This window comes from Melanerpes formicivorus, unplaced genomic scaffold, assembly GCF_026170545.1.
Source record: "Melanerpes formicivorus ecotype bairdi unplaced genomic scaffold, bMelFor1.0.p_v2 SCAF_2, whole genome shotgun sequence".
Taxonomy (NCBI): Eukaryota; Metazoa; Chordata; class Aves; order Piciformes; family Picidae; genus Melanerpes; species Melanerpes formicivorus.
The window spans coordinates 41,097,902-41,112,135 of NW_027142354.1; the positions used below are offsets into that span (position 1 = coordinate 41,097,902).

General features: G+C 47.8%; 2 protein-coding genes across 4 annotated transcripts in view; one reads left to right on the top strand and one right to left on the bottom strand.

Annotated features, from left to right (window-relative positions):
- Positions 1–14,234, bottom strand: part of CTNNA1 (catenin alpha 1) — a 165,021-nt gene that overhangs the window by 79,075 nt on the left and 71,712 nt on the right. The window lies entirely within an intron of this gene.
- On the top strand, positions 1,156–9,689 carry LRRTM2 (leucine rich repeat transmembrane neuronal 2). 3 transcript variants are annotated; one of them, XM_068157781.1, is made up of 2 exons: positions 1,156–1,612; positions 1,984–9,689. In XM_068157781.1, exons 1-2 carry the CDS (start codon positions 1,609–1,611, stop codon positions 3,528–3,530), a joined length of 1,551 nt encoding a protein of 516 aa, XP_068013882.1. In that variant the 5' UTR covers positions 1,156–1,608; the 3' UTR covers positions 3,531–9,689. The 3 variants fall into 3 exon arrangements, with proteins under 3 accessions (XP_068013882.1, XP_068013892.1, XP_068013902.1); XM_068157791.1 differs by having other exon boundaries at positions 2,412–9,689; XM_068157801.1 differs by having other exon boundaries at positions 2,433–9,689.

A 14,234-nucleotide genomic window follows, 5' to 3' on the forward strand; every position in this document is an offset into this window, starting at 1 on the left:
CACCGAATCATGGCCAGAGCAGCTGCTCCAAGGCTCTCCTGCACAGGCACACAAAAATCCTGATACAAAGATTTAAATCAAGTCTATTTCTTTACCTGTTCATTCAGCATTTACCTTTTGGTACCAGCTGTCCCTCCAGAGAAAGAGACAATGAACTTTCAAAGCCAGCAGCCACAACAGCACATTTGCCTCCTCCACTCTGTGCATGCACCCCCCGGCCGCAGACCAGCCAGGCTGTAACAGCACAGAGAGCTTTACAGGGTCACCCTTCCTGCAAATGCAAATTCCTGCGACTCTGAACCTCCCAGGGTAGCTGCTGTGGACCAACCCCGCAGGCAGATGCTAGGGGCAGCGCCGTCTCCCCTTTCACGGGGGGCATACGACGCCAAAACGCCATCAGCGACCACAGCAAAGCCCTCAGGCTGCTTGGAGCCCCGACGGTAGGTGCCAACCTCAGGATTTTCTCTCCTGCGCTCCAGTCCTCAGGAAAAAGCGAGCACAGAAGCCACCATTTGGGGAGAAAAAGCCCAGCTTTTCCAGTTTCATAACCGCGTGCTGGCAAGCCGGGATCCACTTCCATTTTTCCTGTACCTTAACGCAAGGTTTACTTTTTCCAGAAATTTCTCACGGCTCGAGAGGCTCCTTCCTGTCCCCTGCCTGGGGAGCTCTGTGCTACACTTGGACACAGCACCCTCGGCTACAGCGCTGCTCTCTGCCTTCACACTTCTGCAGGGACCACAGCGCACGCAGCTGTTATGCGCGGCTTTAAGCCACCAAACCCCCTCTCACCTCTGTGAGGAGCCGGTGGCAGCCAGCACCCTCTGCTCATACCGTGCACACTTTGCATCTGAAAGTTCCTTTCCTGCAGCGACCCCGAGCAGAAAGCTGGCAGCTGCCAGCGCTCTGCCACTTCCACCCGCAGCCCTGCGTCTCGCTCTCGCTGGCCAAGCACCGCTGCAGGCGGGGGGGAGCGGGCTGGGGCAAGCCTTCCCTCTTCCTTCTAGCGCGGGGACCAAGGACTCCTACTGCTGTTCCTCTTACCTTCCCCCCCCCCATCAGTGGTCTGGAACAGGATGGCAGTATGCAGCACAATGCTTTAAAGCAGCAAAGCTTCTGGAAAACCCAAACAAAAGGAACGTCACCGGGTGACGTCAGCCTATATACAGCCCTGTGTGGTCGCAGCGCATAAGCAAACCCATTCTTGTGCCGCTTCCCTGAAAAGCTTTTCAGTAAATGCACTCATGCTACTACAGGAGCTTCTCCCAGCAATAAGCCACCCATCTGCCATCAACAAGTTAGGACTAAGGGAAGCCACAGCTACGGGAAAAGGAAACGTGAGCTTCAATTGAGCAGCTGAGCAGCCTCTGAGGATGAGAACTTGTCTGAAGCACTGACTCGGAAATCGCCGAGCTGTCAGAGGGGACCGAGCCGGCGATTTCACCAGGAATATCCCGAGAGGGCATCGTGGATTCGGTTTTGCACTGATATCAAAGGACGCTGAGCCCAGTGAGTTACTCAAAGGCTATCTCCCGTTAGAGCCTTTTTACAGACTCACAGCGTTGGGTCTAAAAACTACGACTGAATGCAACCTCCAATGTACTCAAAAGAATGGGTAAGTTCTGCCTTTCTCTATCCCTTGTGTAACGAGTGACCGGCTGTGCTTGAAAGGAGAGTTAGGGGGCTGAAGCAGGTTTCTCTGCGCTGAGCCTGACTGAGAAGAGAGAGAAAAAAAAATAATAATAAAAATAACCACTGTTGTTCTGATTGTGACACTGTAACCCTCAGTGATGGAGCTAAAGACTCCTCCTAAGTGTAATACCCGAGTATTCCCTGTTTGGTAGTTAAGTTGTTTCTTGCTTTTAGAAGCTTAGCGTGTCGGAAATGCATGGCAATGTTATCTGCAGTGAAATCTTCCACTGTGATGTTCCAAGTGTACTGATGAGGCTGTCCTATCTTGTTGTTTTCCTAAATTATATTCTGCAGGCTTACATTTCAAGTGGCCATTAGGGGCTCGTATGCTGGCAGCACTATATGCAATGAGTATGGTTTTAAAAATGCTGCCTGCCTTGGGCATGGCTTGTCCACCAAAATGTCGCTGTGAGAAGCTGCTCTTTTACTGTGACTCTCAGGGGTTTCACTCAGTGCCAAACACCACTGAAAAGGGCTCGCTAGGTTTGTCACTGAGGCACAATTCTATTTCTGAACTTGAAAGGGATCAATTTGCAAGCTTCAGTCAACTTACTTGGCTTCACTTAGATCATAATCAAATTGCAACAGTCAGAGAAGATTCTTTTCAAGGACTGTATAAACTTAAGGAATTAGTCTTAAGTTCCAACAAAATCTTTCATTTGCCAAACACAACTTTTAGCCAGCTGCTTAACCTGCAGAATTTGGACCTCTCTTTTAATCAGTTATCCTCTCTGCACCCCGAGCTCTTCTACGGCCTTCGCAAGCTACAGACCTTGCACTTGCGATCCAACTCCCTGCGGACCATCCCGGTCCGCCTGTTCTGGGACTGTCGTAGCCTGGAGTTCCTGGATTTGAGCACAAACCGCTTGCGAAGTTTGGCTCGCAACGGATTTGCAGGATTAATCAAGCTGAGGGAGCTGCACCTAGAGCACAACCAGCTGACAAAGATTAATTTTGCTCACTTCCTCCGGCTGAGCAGCCTGCACACGCTCTTCTTGCAGTGGAACAAAATCAGCAACTTGACGTGCGGGATGGAGTGGACCTGGGGCACCTTAGAGAAGCTCGATTTGACTGGGAACGAAATCAAAGCCATCGACCTCACCGTCTTTGAAACCATGCCTAACCTTAAAACCCTCCTAATGGATAACAACAAGCTCACCACTCTGGATTCCAAGATCCTGGGATCGCTGACGTCCCTCACCACCGTGGGCCTCTCCGGCAATCTGTGGGAATGCAGCCCAAAGATCTGCGCCTTGGCCACATGGTTGAGTGGCTTCCAAGGTCGGTGGGAGCACTCCATCCTCTGCCACAGCCCCGACCACACCCAGGGAGAGGATATTCTGGATGCAGTGTATGGTTTTCAGCTTTGCTGGAATTTATCAACTGTTGTTACACCCGTGGCTACCACGTCCGCGGCTCCAACTACTGAGTACACCAAAAGGATCAGCTCTTCTCATTTCCATACGGGAGACAAAGAGATTCCAACTACAGCAGGCATGGTCGTTACCACTGAAGAACAGTTCCCCGAGTCAAACAATGCCATCTTCACTCAGAGGGTAATTACAGGAACAATGGCTTTATTGTTTTCTTTCTTTTTTATCATTTTTATAGTCTTCATCTCCAGGAAGTGCTGCCCTCCCACATTAAGAAGAATCCGGCAGTGCTCCATGATTCAAAACCACAGGCAGCTCCGGTCCCAGACGCGGCTGCACATGGCAAACATGTCAGACCAAGGACCCTATAACGAATACGAACCCACCCACGAAGGACCCTTCATCATCATCAACGGCTACGGACAGTGCAAGTGCCAGCAGCTGCCGTACAAAGAGTGTGAGGTATAATGCCCACCTGCCCTCCCAAATTCAAGTCAGATAAGTAACCTTACTTTAAACTTGTAGGGGACCTACAGCAGAGTCTAATTTTTACAAACGTTGACATAGAGCCTAATTTCCCCAAGCTCCTCACTGGAAACATTGCTCACAGAGTGGTGCCCTATTTTTAAGTTGGGGTTTATTTTTTTGTTTGTTTTGTGTTTTTCTTTTAAAGATGATAAAACAAAACAAAAAAAAATCTATAAATCCATAATATTTTCAGTGGTACAGAAGCAATGATTGCATTTGAACTTGCACTGCTGGTGTGGAGAAGTCTCAAGAGATGCTCACCTCAAACGATGTGAACTGTTCCATGTTCTGTAACTATGTGGCCGTGTGTAAACATTTCTACCCCAGGCTCCATATCCTACTTTTGCTACCGCAAAGGGAGCGAGGGAAGGACAGTGGCTGGCTGTGCAGAGCTCTGCGGGGGGACATACGCTACGTTTGTTCTACTGCAGCTGGAGGATCCCAAACACTCCAGCTGGCTCTGCTCACTCGAAAGTCAGCCCTGGAGGAGGATTCCCCCCCTGCCCCCCCCCCACCCCAACCTCCCTCCTGATAATTTCACTCCAGTAAGAAAGGGCAGGGGAAACAAAAAGAGCAGCCGAGGTCCAGGTGGGGATTTCAGGGCAGCAGGGACCGGTGAATTTATCTGAAGTACCGTTTCCCTATCTGCACGTTGATAGTTTGGCTTGCTGGAAAGGAGCTTGCTGAAGCAGCCAGCAGCCAGAGAAAGGAGCAGTTCAGCTGGGCACAAGGGAGCAGGCTGGGCACAAATGAGCTGGACAGCTCTGCCGGCGCTCACAGAGCAGGCAGTAGAGGAAGGCTCAGGGTGAGAGGATGGATTCGAAATATGAAGTGCATTTAATTGCTGTCAGCTCTGCTCTGGCTGGCTGATGCTTTCCATCAACTCAGGCTAGGAACAAACAGCATCTCAACACCTGTTCATGTGTAAATATCCTTAATCAACTTTTGCTTAATTAAAAGTAAATATCAACCAGGAGGTTAAGGAGAAGAGGGAAGGAAGGAAGGAAGAAGCCTCTCTTTGTCCCCCCGCAGCTCCCCCCCGCCCTGCCCCAAGCTGAGGCTTCCTCTCAGCCTGGAAGCTATTTTCATGCACTAACTCCACTGGTTTCTCTGGAAACAGAATTAGCCCCTGTAATATAAGCTCTCACTTGTCCTCCTCTTTCAAAATTCAAGGTAAAAAAACAAAAAAGCAAACGAGCCACCAAACCACCCCAAATCCAACCTACCTTCTGATAAGCTAGGATAATAATGATTAGTTTATAGAATAGTTCACTGAAGGAAATGTTTTTTCTTACTGGATGTGGGACAGAATCTAAACTAGAAAAGAAAAAAAAAAAGGAGAAAATCCTATATAAATATATACACACACACAAACAGACCCCTCAGGGGGGAAGGAGTAATCTGATTTCTTCAGCCAGAAGTAGGATCTTGCTGTTGATGCTAGGTGATGAAACGATATGTAAATATTTGCAGATCTATGCAGCCAGGGTGGTACTCCGATGCCACAGGGGTAGAGGGGGGTGGTGGTGGGAGGGTCAGCAACAACAAAATAATAAAGGATTCCACGACTTTGAAATCAACTGCTCCAATATTGTAAACCATTCTAACCAAAGCTACAAGGAGCAGAGGGAGGGTGACTTTTATTTTAAGCTCTATATATACCTGTATGTATAAACTAAACAAAATGTGTTGTGTCCGATGCTGCAGTGTTCAAACAATTTACCAGCACCCCCCCAACGGAGGGATTCCTCTCGGTGTTGCCATACCTTGAACAAAACCAGTTAATGACAGTGTGCTAATTGTCTTTGTACTCAGCAACTGCTCTGCAAACTTTGCCAGCAGAACAATCACCGCGTCCCAAACCTGGTTGCTGTTTCACTCGGCTTTTCTCGGTCTGTGTTAACCACTCAGTGAGGTATTTAGGGTGCAATTAGCCGGCGGTTTGATGTTTTATTGTGAAATGAATTAGTCCAAGGCCAATTACAGCAAGCTTAGTGTGACTTCTGTTCCCATCTGAGATAAAAGATTTTATTTTTTTCAAGGCCTGGGTTTGAAGAGATTAATTTGCATCATTTTGCTGTCACCTGCGCTGCCCCTGTTACAAAACAAAGATTTTTGTTTACTTCCTGTGACTCTGTACTCCGATGGAAGAGGAGCCTAACAGGTCTCCACAGAGGTACCTCTGAACCCTCCTCACTGTTTAGACTGAGATGAGCTGATTTACACCTATCCTAGGAGATCAATTACTGCTTTTAGCCGAGCACAATAAATCCTGTGGGGCAGGTGGACAAAGAGCAAATATTCTGTAACATTAAATCCCACCTGAGCCAGCAGGCCAGAGCTAAGCCAGTAAATACAGAATGGTGGTGGTGTCCATGTGTCTCCAGTTGTCTGTAGAAAGCCTTGCTTTGTTCCTTGCCATGAGGAAGTGCTATGCTCAGGGTGGGAGAAGGGGCCTCACCATCTCCACAGCAGCTAGCCCCTGCCCCAGGATCTCTGGGTAACTGACAGGATGGTCTGCACTCGGGGGAGCTGGAAAGCAGGCACTCAGGGAATGATGTTCAGGTGCAGCTGAGAGTTATAATTGACCTCATTAATTACACTGGCAGGTAAATAAGCTGGCAACACCATCAGATGTCAATAGTGAGCACTGATGGCCTCACTGCATGTGCAGGAAGGAATTCCATCTTTCTCCTCCATGCCAAGAGAACCCCTTGCTGTAAGACAGTTCTGAAGCTACCACGTCATTCAGCCACCTGGCCACTTGACTGAAGCACTGAGGTCCCTCCCTAGGAGGTGCTTTCATAGAATCATTTTGGTTGGAAAGGATGCTTAAGCTCATCGAGTCCAACCATTCTCTCTCCAAGTCTGGTGCTAAACCACATCCCTCAGCACCACACCTGTGGCTTTTAAACACCTCCAGGGATGGGGATTCAACCACTATCCTAGGGAGCCTGTTCTAATCTTTAAGAAGCCTTTCAGGGAAGAAGTTTCTTCTAATGTCCAACCTAACCCTCCCCTGCTGCAACTTGAGGACATTTCCTCTTGTTCAGTTACTGGTTCCCTGGAAGAAGAGCCTGACCCTCATCTGGCTCCAACCTCCTTTCAGGGAGCTGTAGAGAGTAATGAGGTCTCCCCTCAGCCTCCTTTTCTCCAGGCTGAACAACCCTGCTTCCCTCAGCCACTCCTAACCAGCCCTGTTGTACAGCCCCTTCCCCAGCTCTACACAGGAACCCAACTTCACCTTCATTAGTTTATAATTGTGCCCGAAAAGAGTAAATACAGATGTTCCAGCAGCACTGGCTGTAATCCTCTTCTCCATACCACTCCTCCCCCTTTCCCAAGCATTAAAGCACTGTTCCAGCATCTTTCAAAGGAAACACGCTCAAGAACCCAAGATGCCCAGGTTGTGCAGGGAGCAAAGCAGGAGGCCAGCAGCCTCACCGTCAAACAACCCTGTTCCCCTGCACTCGGGCTCTCCGTAGGACACTAATGCACAGCCAGGCTCCCAAATGCTGTGCTTTATGCCTGCCATTTCCAAACCCATTTGTTGCCAGGTTCCAGGCATAAGCAAAGCAATTCTGCAAACATTACATTTAGGGTAACAGGTATCATAAAACTCACGGAATGTCAAACACTAGCAGTGAAGTCAGCCTGAATTCCCTCAGGAGGGACAGCAAGCGGCAGGCAGAGCCATCACTCTACCCAAGGACACGACCAGAGGCTGTTAATTTCTGCTTTATTTATTGCTTTTGTGAAAAAAAGGAGAAAAAAAAACCCAACACCACCAAACAACAACAACAAAAAATTACTGTCTTCCATTCTCAATGGCTTGTGACTCTTCCAAGCAGGGAGGGTATTGTAATAATTGTATTACTCAGCAGTCCTTGATTTGTTTATGGAACGAGGACCACAATGGCTTGGTTTAAACGGTTCGTATTTCAGAACGAGCGCTGCCTGATGACAAGAGGTTGTTAACTGGCTCTCCAAGTACCACCTCCCTTGAAGGGGCTCAGCTTCTACAGACACTAAATGGCATTCTAGGTGCTTCACAACCTCCAGGCACAGCTTCATACAAGCGTTCAGGGCCTTTTAGAAATAAAAATGTCTTCTACTGCTCTGCAGATCCTCACACCATCCAAAGACCTCCTCCAGCCTTCACTGATCTCCAGGCAGCTCTTCCCTCCTCCCCACCCTCACGGCAGTGACAGGCAGACCCAGCAGCACAAGTTCAATTTTTGAGTCAGCACAGTGGAACAGGTCTGAATTAATGCTCCCAGTTCCCCTCTCGTTAGTCGCTCGGCATTAGATCATCCTTTAAATGCACGCAACTAAGAATCACTGGAGAAGGAGTAAAATGGGTTAGCGTTTAGTCTCCAGCTGAAGCGCTCCCCTGCGCAGAGCTCCCGTTCCCTATCAGATGGAAACATAATGAGTGCTGCTCTATCAATGTTTGGCTTTGTTTGCTTTTCCCCCCAAGCAGAAATGATCTGATTTTTCACTGATATGCCCAGATTGAATGCAAATCTAAGCATCCAAGCTTGTATCCTATGACTCCCAACATTAGATGAATCATAGAATGGTCTGGGCTGGAAGGGACCTGCAAAGGTCATCCAGTCCAACCTCCCCTGCAGTCAGCAGGGACATCCCCAGCTAGATCAGGTTGCCCAGGGCCTGGTCAAGCCTTACCTTGAATATGTCCAGGGAAGGGGCTTCAAGTACCTCCCTGGGCAACCTGTACCAGTGTTCCACCACCCTCACAGTAAAGAACCTGTTCCTGATATCCAATCTAAATCTGCCCTTCTTTAGGTTTGAAGCCATTGCCCCTTGTCCTATCACTGCAGGCTTTTGCCAACAGTTACAGTATCACTAAGGTCAGTATCACACTATCACTAAGGTCGGAAGAGACCTCCAAGATCATCAAGTCCAACCTGTCACCACAGACTTCATGACTAGACCATGGCGCACCAAGTGCCAGGTCCAGTCCCCTCTTGAACACCTCCAGTTTCTCTCCATCCTTCCTGTAGGCCTCCATCAGGTACTGTCAGGCTGCTCTAAGGTCTCCCTGGAGCCTCCTCTTGCCCAAGCTGAACACCCTCAGCTCAGCTCCCCCAGCCCGTCCTTGTAGCGAAGGTGCTCCAATCCCCTGATCATTTTCACAGCCCTCCTCTGGACCCACTCCATCAGGTCCGTGTCCTTTGAGAGTGGCCTAACACTAACATGTCAAGTCAGAACTACCCAGTGGCTTTAAACCACCAGAAATCTGCACTGCACACATATTTTTAATGTGGCTAAGTTCATTTCTGCACTACTTCCATGAAAATAAAGCTGATTTAATTTTGTGATCTGCACAGCTATCAAAATCCATCTGTTCAGACCTATGAAACCTACTCACAAGCTCAATTTCATCTTTCTTATGAAGTTTCCCATAAAAATTAAAAGTTCAGAGAGGAATACAGTATTTCTCCTCCCCACCTCCCCTCCCCCCCCTCAAAATAATAAAAGAACAATCAAGGAAACAACAAAAATATCAAAGGCAGTTGCAGAGCAGCAGCTACTCCCTCCCCACACCTTCCCTCCCCTGCAAGAAGTCTTGCAGGCTCAAACTGGTGCTGGGATTTGCATTTTAAGCCATCACACTAGCAGGATGCCTAAAAGATCATTTCAGAGTCAGCTGGAACCTCAGCATTTCACATCTTGCATTCAAATCTTTTGGAGAGGTATCTAGGGAAAGGTGACAGAAGCTTTGATGGTTATAATGAAGCCTCAGATGGGGGGCAAAACACCGCACAACTTGTGCGGCCCAGGTGTAAGCGCTGAAAAGCAACACCTCCTTATCCTTCAACCACTCCTCTGTTCAAAAAGAAAACAAAACCCCAAGCAAAAGCCACCCCATTTTGGTTTTTTACTAATGAAAACATTAGTAAGTGAACTATTCTACCAGCTTAGCAACCAGAGATGAAAGAGAGTCCGAGACGTGTTGTATTTAACTTCTGTTTCAAGAGCCAACTTGTGGTGGGAGGGGGTGTAAATAATGGAGTAAAACAAAGTGCAGTGTACAGACAAATTTTGTTATTAAAATTGTGTATACTGTAAAAACTGCATCTGCCTCTTCCTTCCTCCCTTTGCAAACAGAGGTGTCCAAAGCTCATCCTCTCAATACACAGCCACCACCCAAAGCGGACAAGGCAGGTCTAGGTCAGTGATTTGCCATAACCGTATGGAATACTGCACCTTCTGGTTTGCTGTGCGGCTTCTCCCCGAGTAAGATGCCTCCTGACTAGCAAAATCTTTGTATGTGCAAGACATGAGAGTGAAATCCAGACTCTTAAGACTGAAGCCCTGTGCACACCTGCATGAGAAACAGCACAGGTAGTAGCATCCTCTCCAGCACAACCCAGCAGAGGCTGCCTGCAGGGCTGCTGGGTGTGACCCTAGGTGTTCCCCTTGGGCTGCCTGGTAGACCACCATACCCACTCCTTGTTCCTGGTACCAGCCAGGAGCATGATATTTCCAACAGGACACTCAAAAGGATCTGCTCCATGATGTGCCCTGGCACCAAGGTCAGGCTGACAGCCCTGTCATGTCCTAGATCCTCCTCTAGCCCCTCTTGTAGATGGGCATCACAAATACTAGCCCTCCACGTCCACCAGGACCTCACCAGTGAGCCAGGACTGTGGAAAAATGATGGAAGAGTGGCCTGGTGAGCTCTTCTGCCAGTTTCTTCAGCACCCTTGGGTGGATCCCACCTGGTCCCATAGACTTATGTGCATCTAAATGGTGCAGCAGATGACAAACCTCCTTGGAGCTCAGGGGCCTCATAGCCTTCCCCCTCCCTGTCTCCCAGCCCAGTGGCTGGGTACTCAGAGAACAGCTGCTCTTGCTCCTAAAAGACTGAGGCAAAGAAGGCATTGAGAACCTCAGCCTTTATCAGAACTTTTCCTCCCTGCTCTATTCAAGGCTGGAGATTCTCCTGAGCTCTCCTTCTGCTGGTGATATATTTATAGAAACATTTTTTATTACCTTGCCAGGAGTTTAGCAAGGACAAACAATCCCTACCATTTAGAGATGTCAAGCTAACAAGACATCTCTTCAGCTCTGACTTACAGCCATCTACATAGTGTCAGAAATGCAGTCCCTGTGCAAGAAGTGTCCTTTTGATGGGCTGCAGCAATGAACAGGGCGTTCAGAGCCAGAGTGCTCCAACAACAGAGGAAAGTTGGGATTTAGAGCGGGGACAAGCTCACAGGCACAAGCCCAAAGCCTTGTTACTACAGCTGAACAAAAGAACAAGTTTCAGGATGTTCTGAGATGATTACACACACCAAGCTGCCAGCTAAAATCATTTTAGTCACTAAGCCTTAGCTGCATTTACTTTTTTTTTTGCACAAGGTTTGGCTGGAACAAGTTCTCAAGGGTTTTAAATGTCAGCTGGCTAACTGCCTCTCAAATCCTTCTAACACTTCAAAGCAGCACATGATAAATCTATTCTCTTAAACTCTCAAAGAGACACATTTTCAGATAAAAGGGGGAAAAGTCTCTGTCTCAAATGCAAACCCAGTTGTTCTCACAAGCAAAGGTAAGATAGATAAGAGAGGGGGGGGGAAAAAAGAGTATTTGACTATGGAAAACCATTAAATCCAATTAGTAACAAGGAAATGTCAACATCACTAGCAACTTCCTCTTAAATGTAGGCTGTGTTAAGACAACTGCAAAAAAAACCTGAGACTCAAGAGCCTGACCTCAGTGGACTGCACAAATGAAGTGAAAATTGCAGCACATTTGGGAAGGTGCCAGCTCCCTCCCCCAAAGAGGGCACAGGCTACGGGACAGCACCCACCAGGAAAACCAATGCTCATCTTCACTGGAAGCTGCTCTGCAGGAAAAAAGGCTTCATGGAATCATCTCTACCTAATCATAGCTTCACTACCATGAAGATGGTAGAAAACAGACAGGAAGGCTGGGGAGGGACTGTTTAGAAGGGCTTGGAGTGATAGGACAAGGGAGAGTGGTTTGAAACTGGAACAGGGGAGATTTAGGTTGGACGTTAAGAAGGGAGTTCTGCACAGTGAGAGGGGTAAAATATTGGAACAGGTTGCTCAGGGATGTGGCTGAGACCCTGTCCCTGCAGATGTTCAAGATTAGACCTGATGTGGTCCCAGGCAGCCTGATCTAGTTGGAGGGGTCCCTGCTGACTGCAGGGGTTTGGGGCAAGATGACCTTTAACAGTCCCTTCCAACTCAATGCCATCTGTACAGCTGAGTGAAAACTACTGGACTATAATGAATTCAAGCTTTATCTGTCAGAAGAGACATGAGGAGCCAGGAGCTCAGGAAGGCACCTTGGAAGAATTTCTTTACACCAAGGGTGGTGAGACACCAGCTCAGGCTGCCCAGAGAGGTGACAGAAGCCCCATGCCTGGAACCATTCCGGGTCAGGTTGCTTGGGGCTCTGAGCAATCTGCTCTAGTTACAGATGTCCCTGTGGAATAGATGACCTCTAAAGGTCCCTTCCAACCCAAAGCTGTCTGGGATCCTGTGAAACAACATAAATTACTACAATTGCCTCACCAACAAACCTTTTCTTCTGTGATGCATGACTGTGGAGGTTTGGCTGCTAAGAGCATGCAGCAAATGTTCCTGGGTTAAGAGGTAACCAAAACATTATTTTAGTTCAGTATTTTAATTGGTTTTAATCAACAAGGTCTAAGAAATTGGACTTTCTTAGCCTGCTAAAAGGACAAGAGCAAAGACTTAAATATACACAAAAATCATTTGAGACCTCCTGAGTTGGCAGCATACAAAACAGCTGCTAGGAGATGATGAGGAGAAGCGAGGAATAGGTCCTAAGCTAAACGCAAGGTCTTCTCTTCAGTGTGTAACACAAACACTTCCAAAACACACACAAGCAGAACTAAAGTGGTGCTCTCTCCTACCAGGATTTTAGACAGCTAATAAATCCTTTTAGAAAAGCAAAGTAGTTATTCTAAATGCTGTTCAAGTCACTCACTGCTTGTAGCAGTCTCTGCTACTTGTATGTGGAATACTCAAGCAAACTAGACAGAGTCAAGTACTGGGTTTCTCTTCCACCAGTCCTTACCCCTCAAGAGTGCATCCCCTGGTCAGCACAGGCGCACTGTGCTCCATCCCAGTTTAAATAAGCAGCCTCAGTTCCTGAAAAGTCTTGAAGCAAGTGGAAAAGCTTCATCCATCAAGAAGGCCCTTAAATAATGAATAGGCCATCATTCTTTACAGTCAAAAGCAATTAATTTTCTGTATTATAATCAGGAGAATAAATCTGGAAACCCCATTTTAATGGCTCTGAATCTGCAGGTGGTGTTGCAGCTGAATTTTTAATCTCCAAGTACAGGAGCAAGGAGGACTTCTGCTGTTTAAACACAATATCCTACCAAACAGAACAGCTTCACTGCATATTTAATAGGTAGAATGGGTTTGTGAGACCACATGAGATTAAAAGACAGCACTACATACAGGAAATGCATTTCAAGCAGAAAGGTCCTTCCAAGATCCTTTTGAAACACCCTTCACAAAATGTACAAAACGCTGCAGGAAGGCTCCTTGCAGCAAGCAGCTTTACTTGGGTGTTTGCAAAGAGCTCAAAACCTGGAGAGGAGTGTTAATGCACAACCCAGCTCTACCCTACAGCAAGGATTCTTACCAGGATGCATTTGCTCTCTTCCCTTTAACTAACTCCTAAATAATCCATCACGTACCCAGAGCCTCTGCCTCCAGAGCCATGTGCTGTTAGCTGGGACTACCCACTCCTGCCCTCAAATAGATTGTTTCAACTCTAATACCACCTTAAGTTTTAGAGAAGAAAACACCAAAAACCACTTATAAAATTAAGACAGCTCTTAGTAAAGCTAATAATGACAGCAGCTGCTAGCAGGGAGAACATGGAAAGGGACAGCGACACCGACTCCAAGCGAGTTTCCATCTCTCCAGGCAGCACACAGCAGTTAACAAGGTGCAAACACATCAGCACTCCCCTGCACTGCAGACACTTTCAGAAGCTTGGTTAACAAGCTCAACTTCAGATCACATTTTTGCTCCCCAGGCTGACTCACCTGACCCAGAACATCTGACTCAGTGAATCATAGAATGGTTTGGGTTGGAAGGAACCTCCAAAGGTCATCTAGTCCAACCCCCTGCAGTCAGCAGGGACATCCATCCTCCACTGGATCAGGCAGCCCAGAGACTTGTCAAGCCTGACTGTGAATAGCTCCAGGGATGGGGCCTCAACTACCTCCATGGGCAACCAGTCCCAGGGTTTTACTACACTCGTGGTGCAGAACTTGGTCCTTGCATCCAATCTAAATCTGCTCTTCTTACATTTAAAACCACCCTCACCCCTCACTGCAGGCCTTTGTAAACAGTCCCTCTGCAGCCTTCTTACGGCCCCCTTCAGGTACTAGAAGGCTGCTATTAGGTCTCCCCAGAGCCTTCTCTTCTCCAGGCTGAACACCCCCAGCTCCCTCAGCCTGTCCTCGTAGCAGAGGTGCTCCAGCCCCCGATGGTTTTCGTGAATATCCTCAGCAGGCAGCTATCAAAAGATGCCAGCCAGGAACAAGCTACTAAGTTGGGAAAAGCAGACAGCAGGCCATTCTGCAAGCCCCCAGGCCCA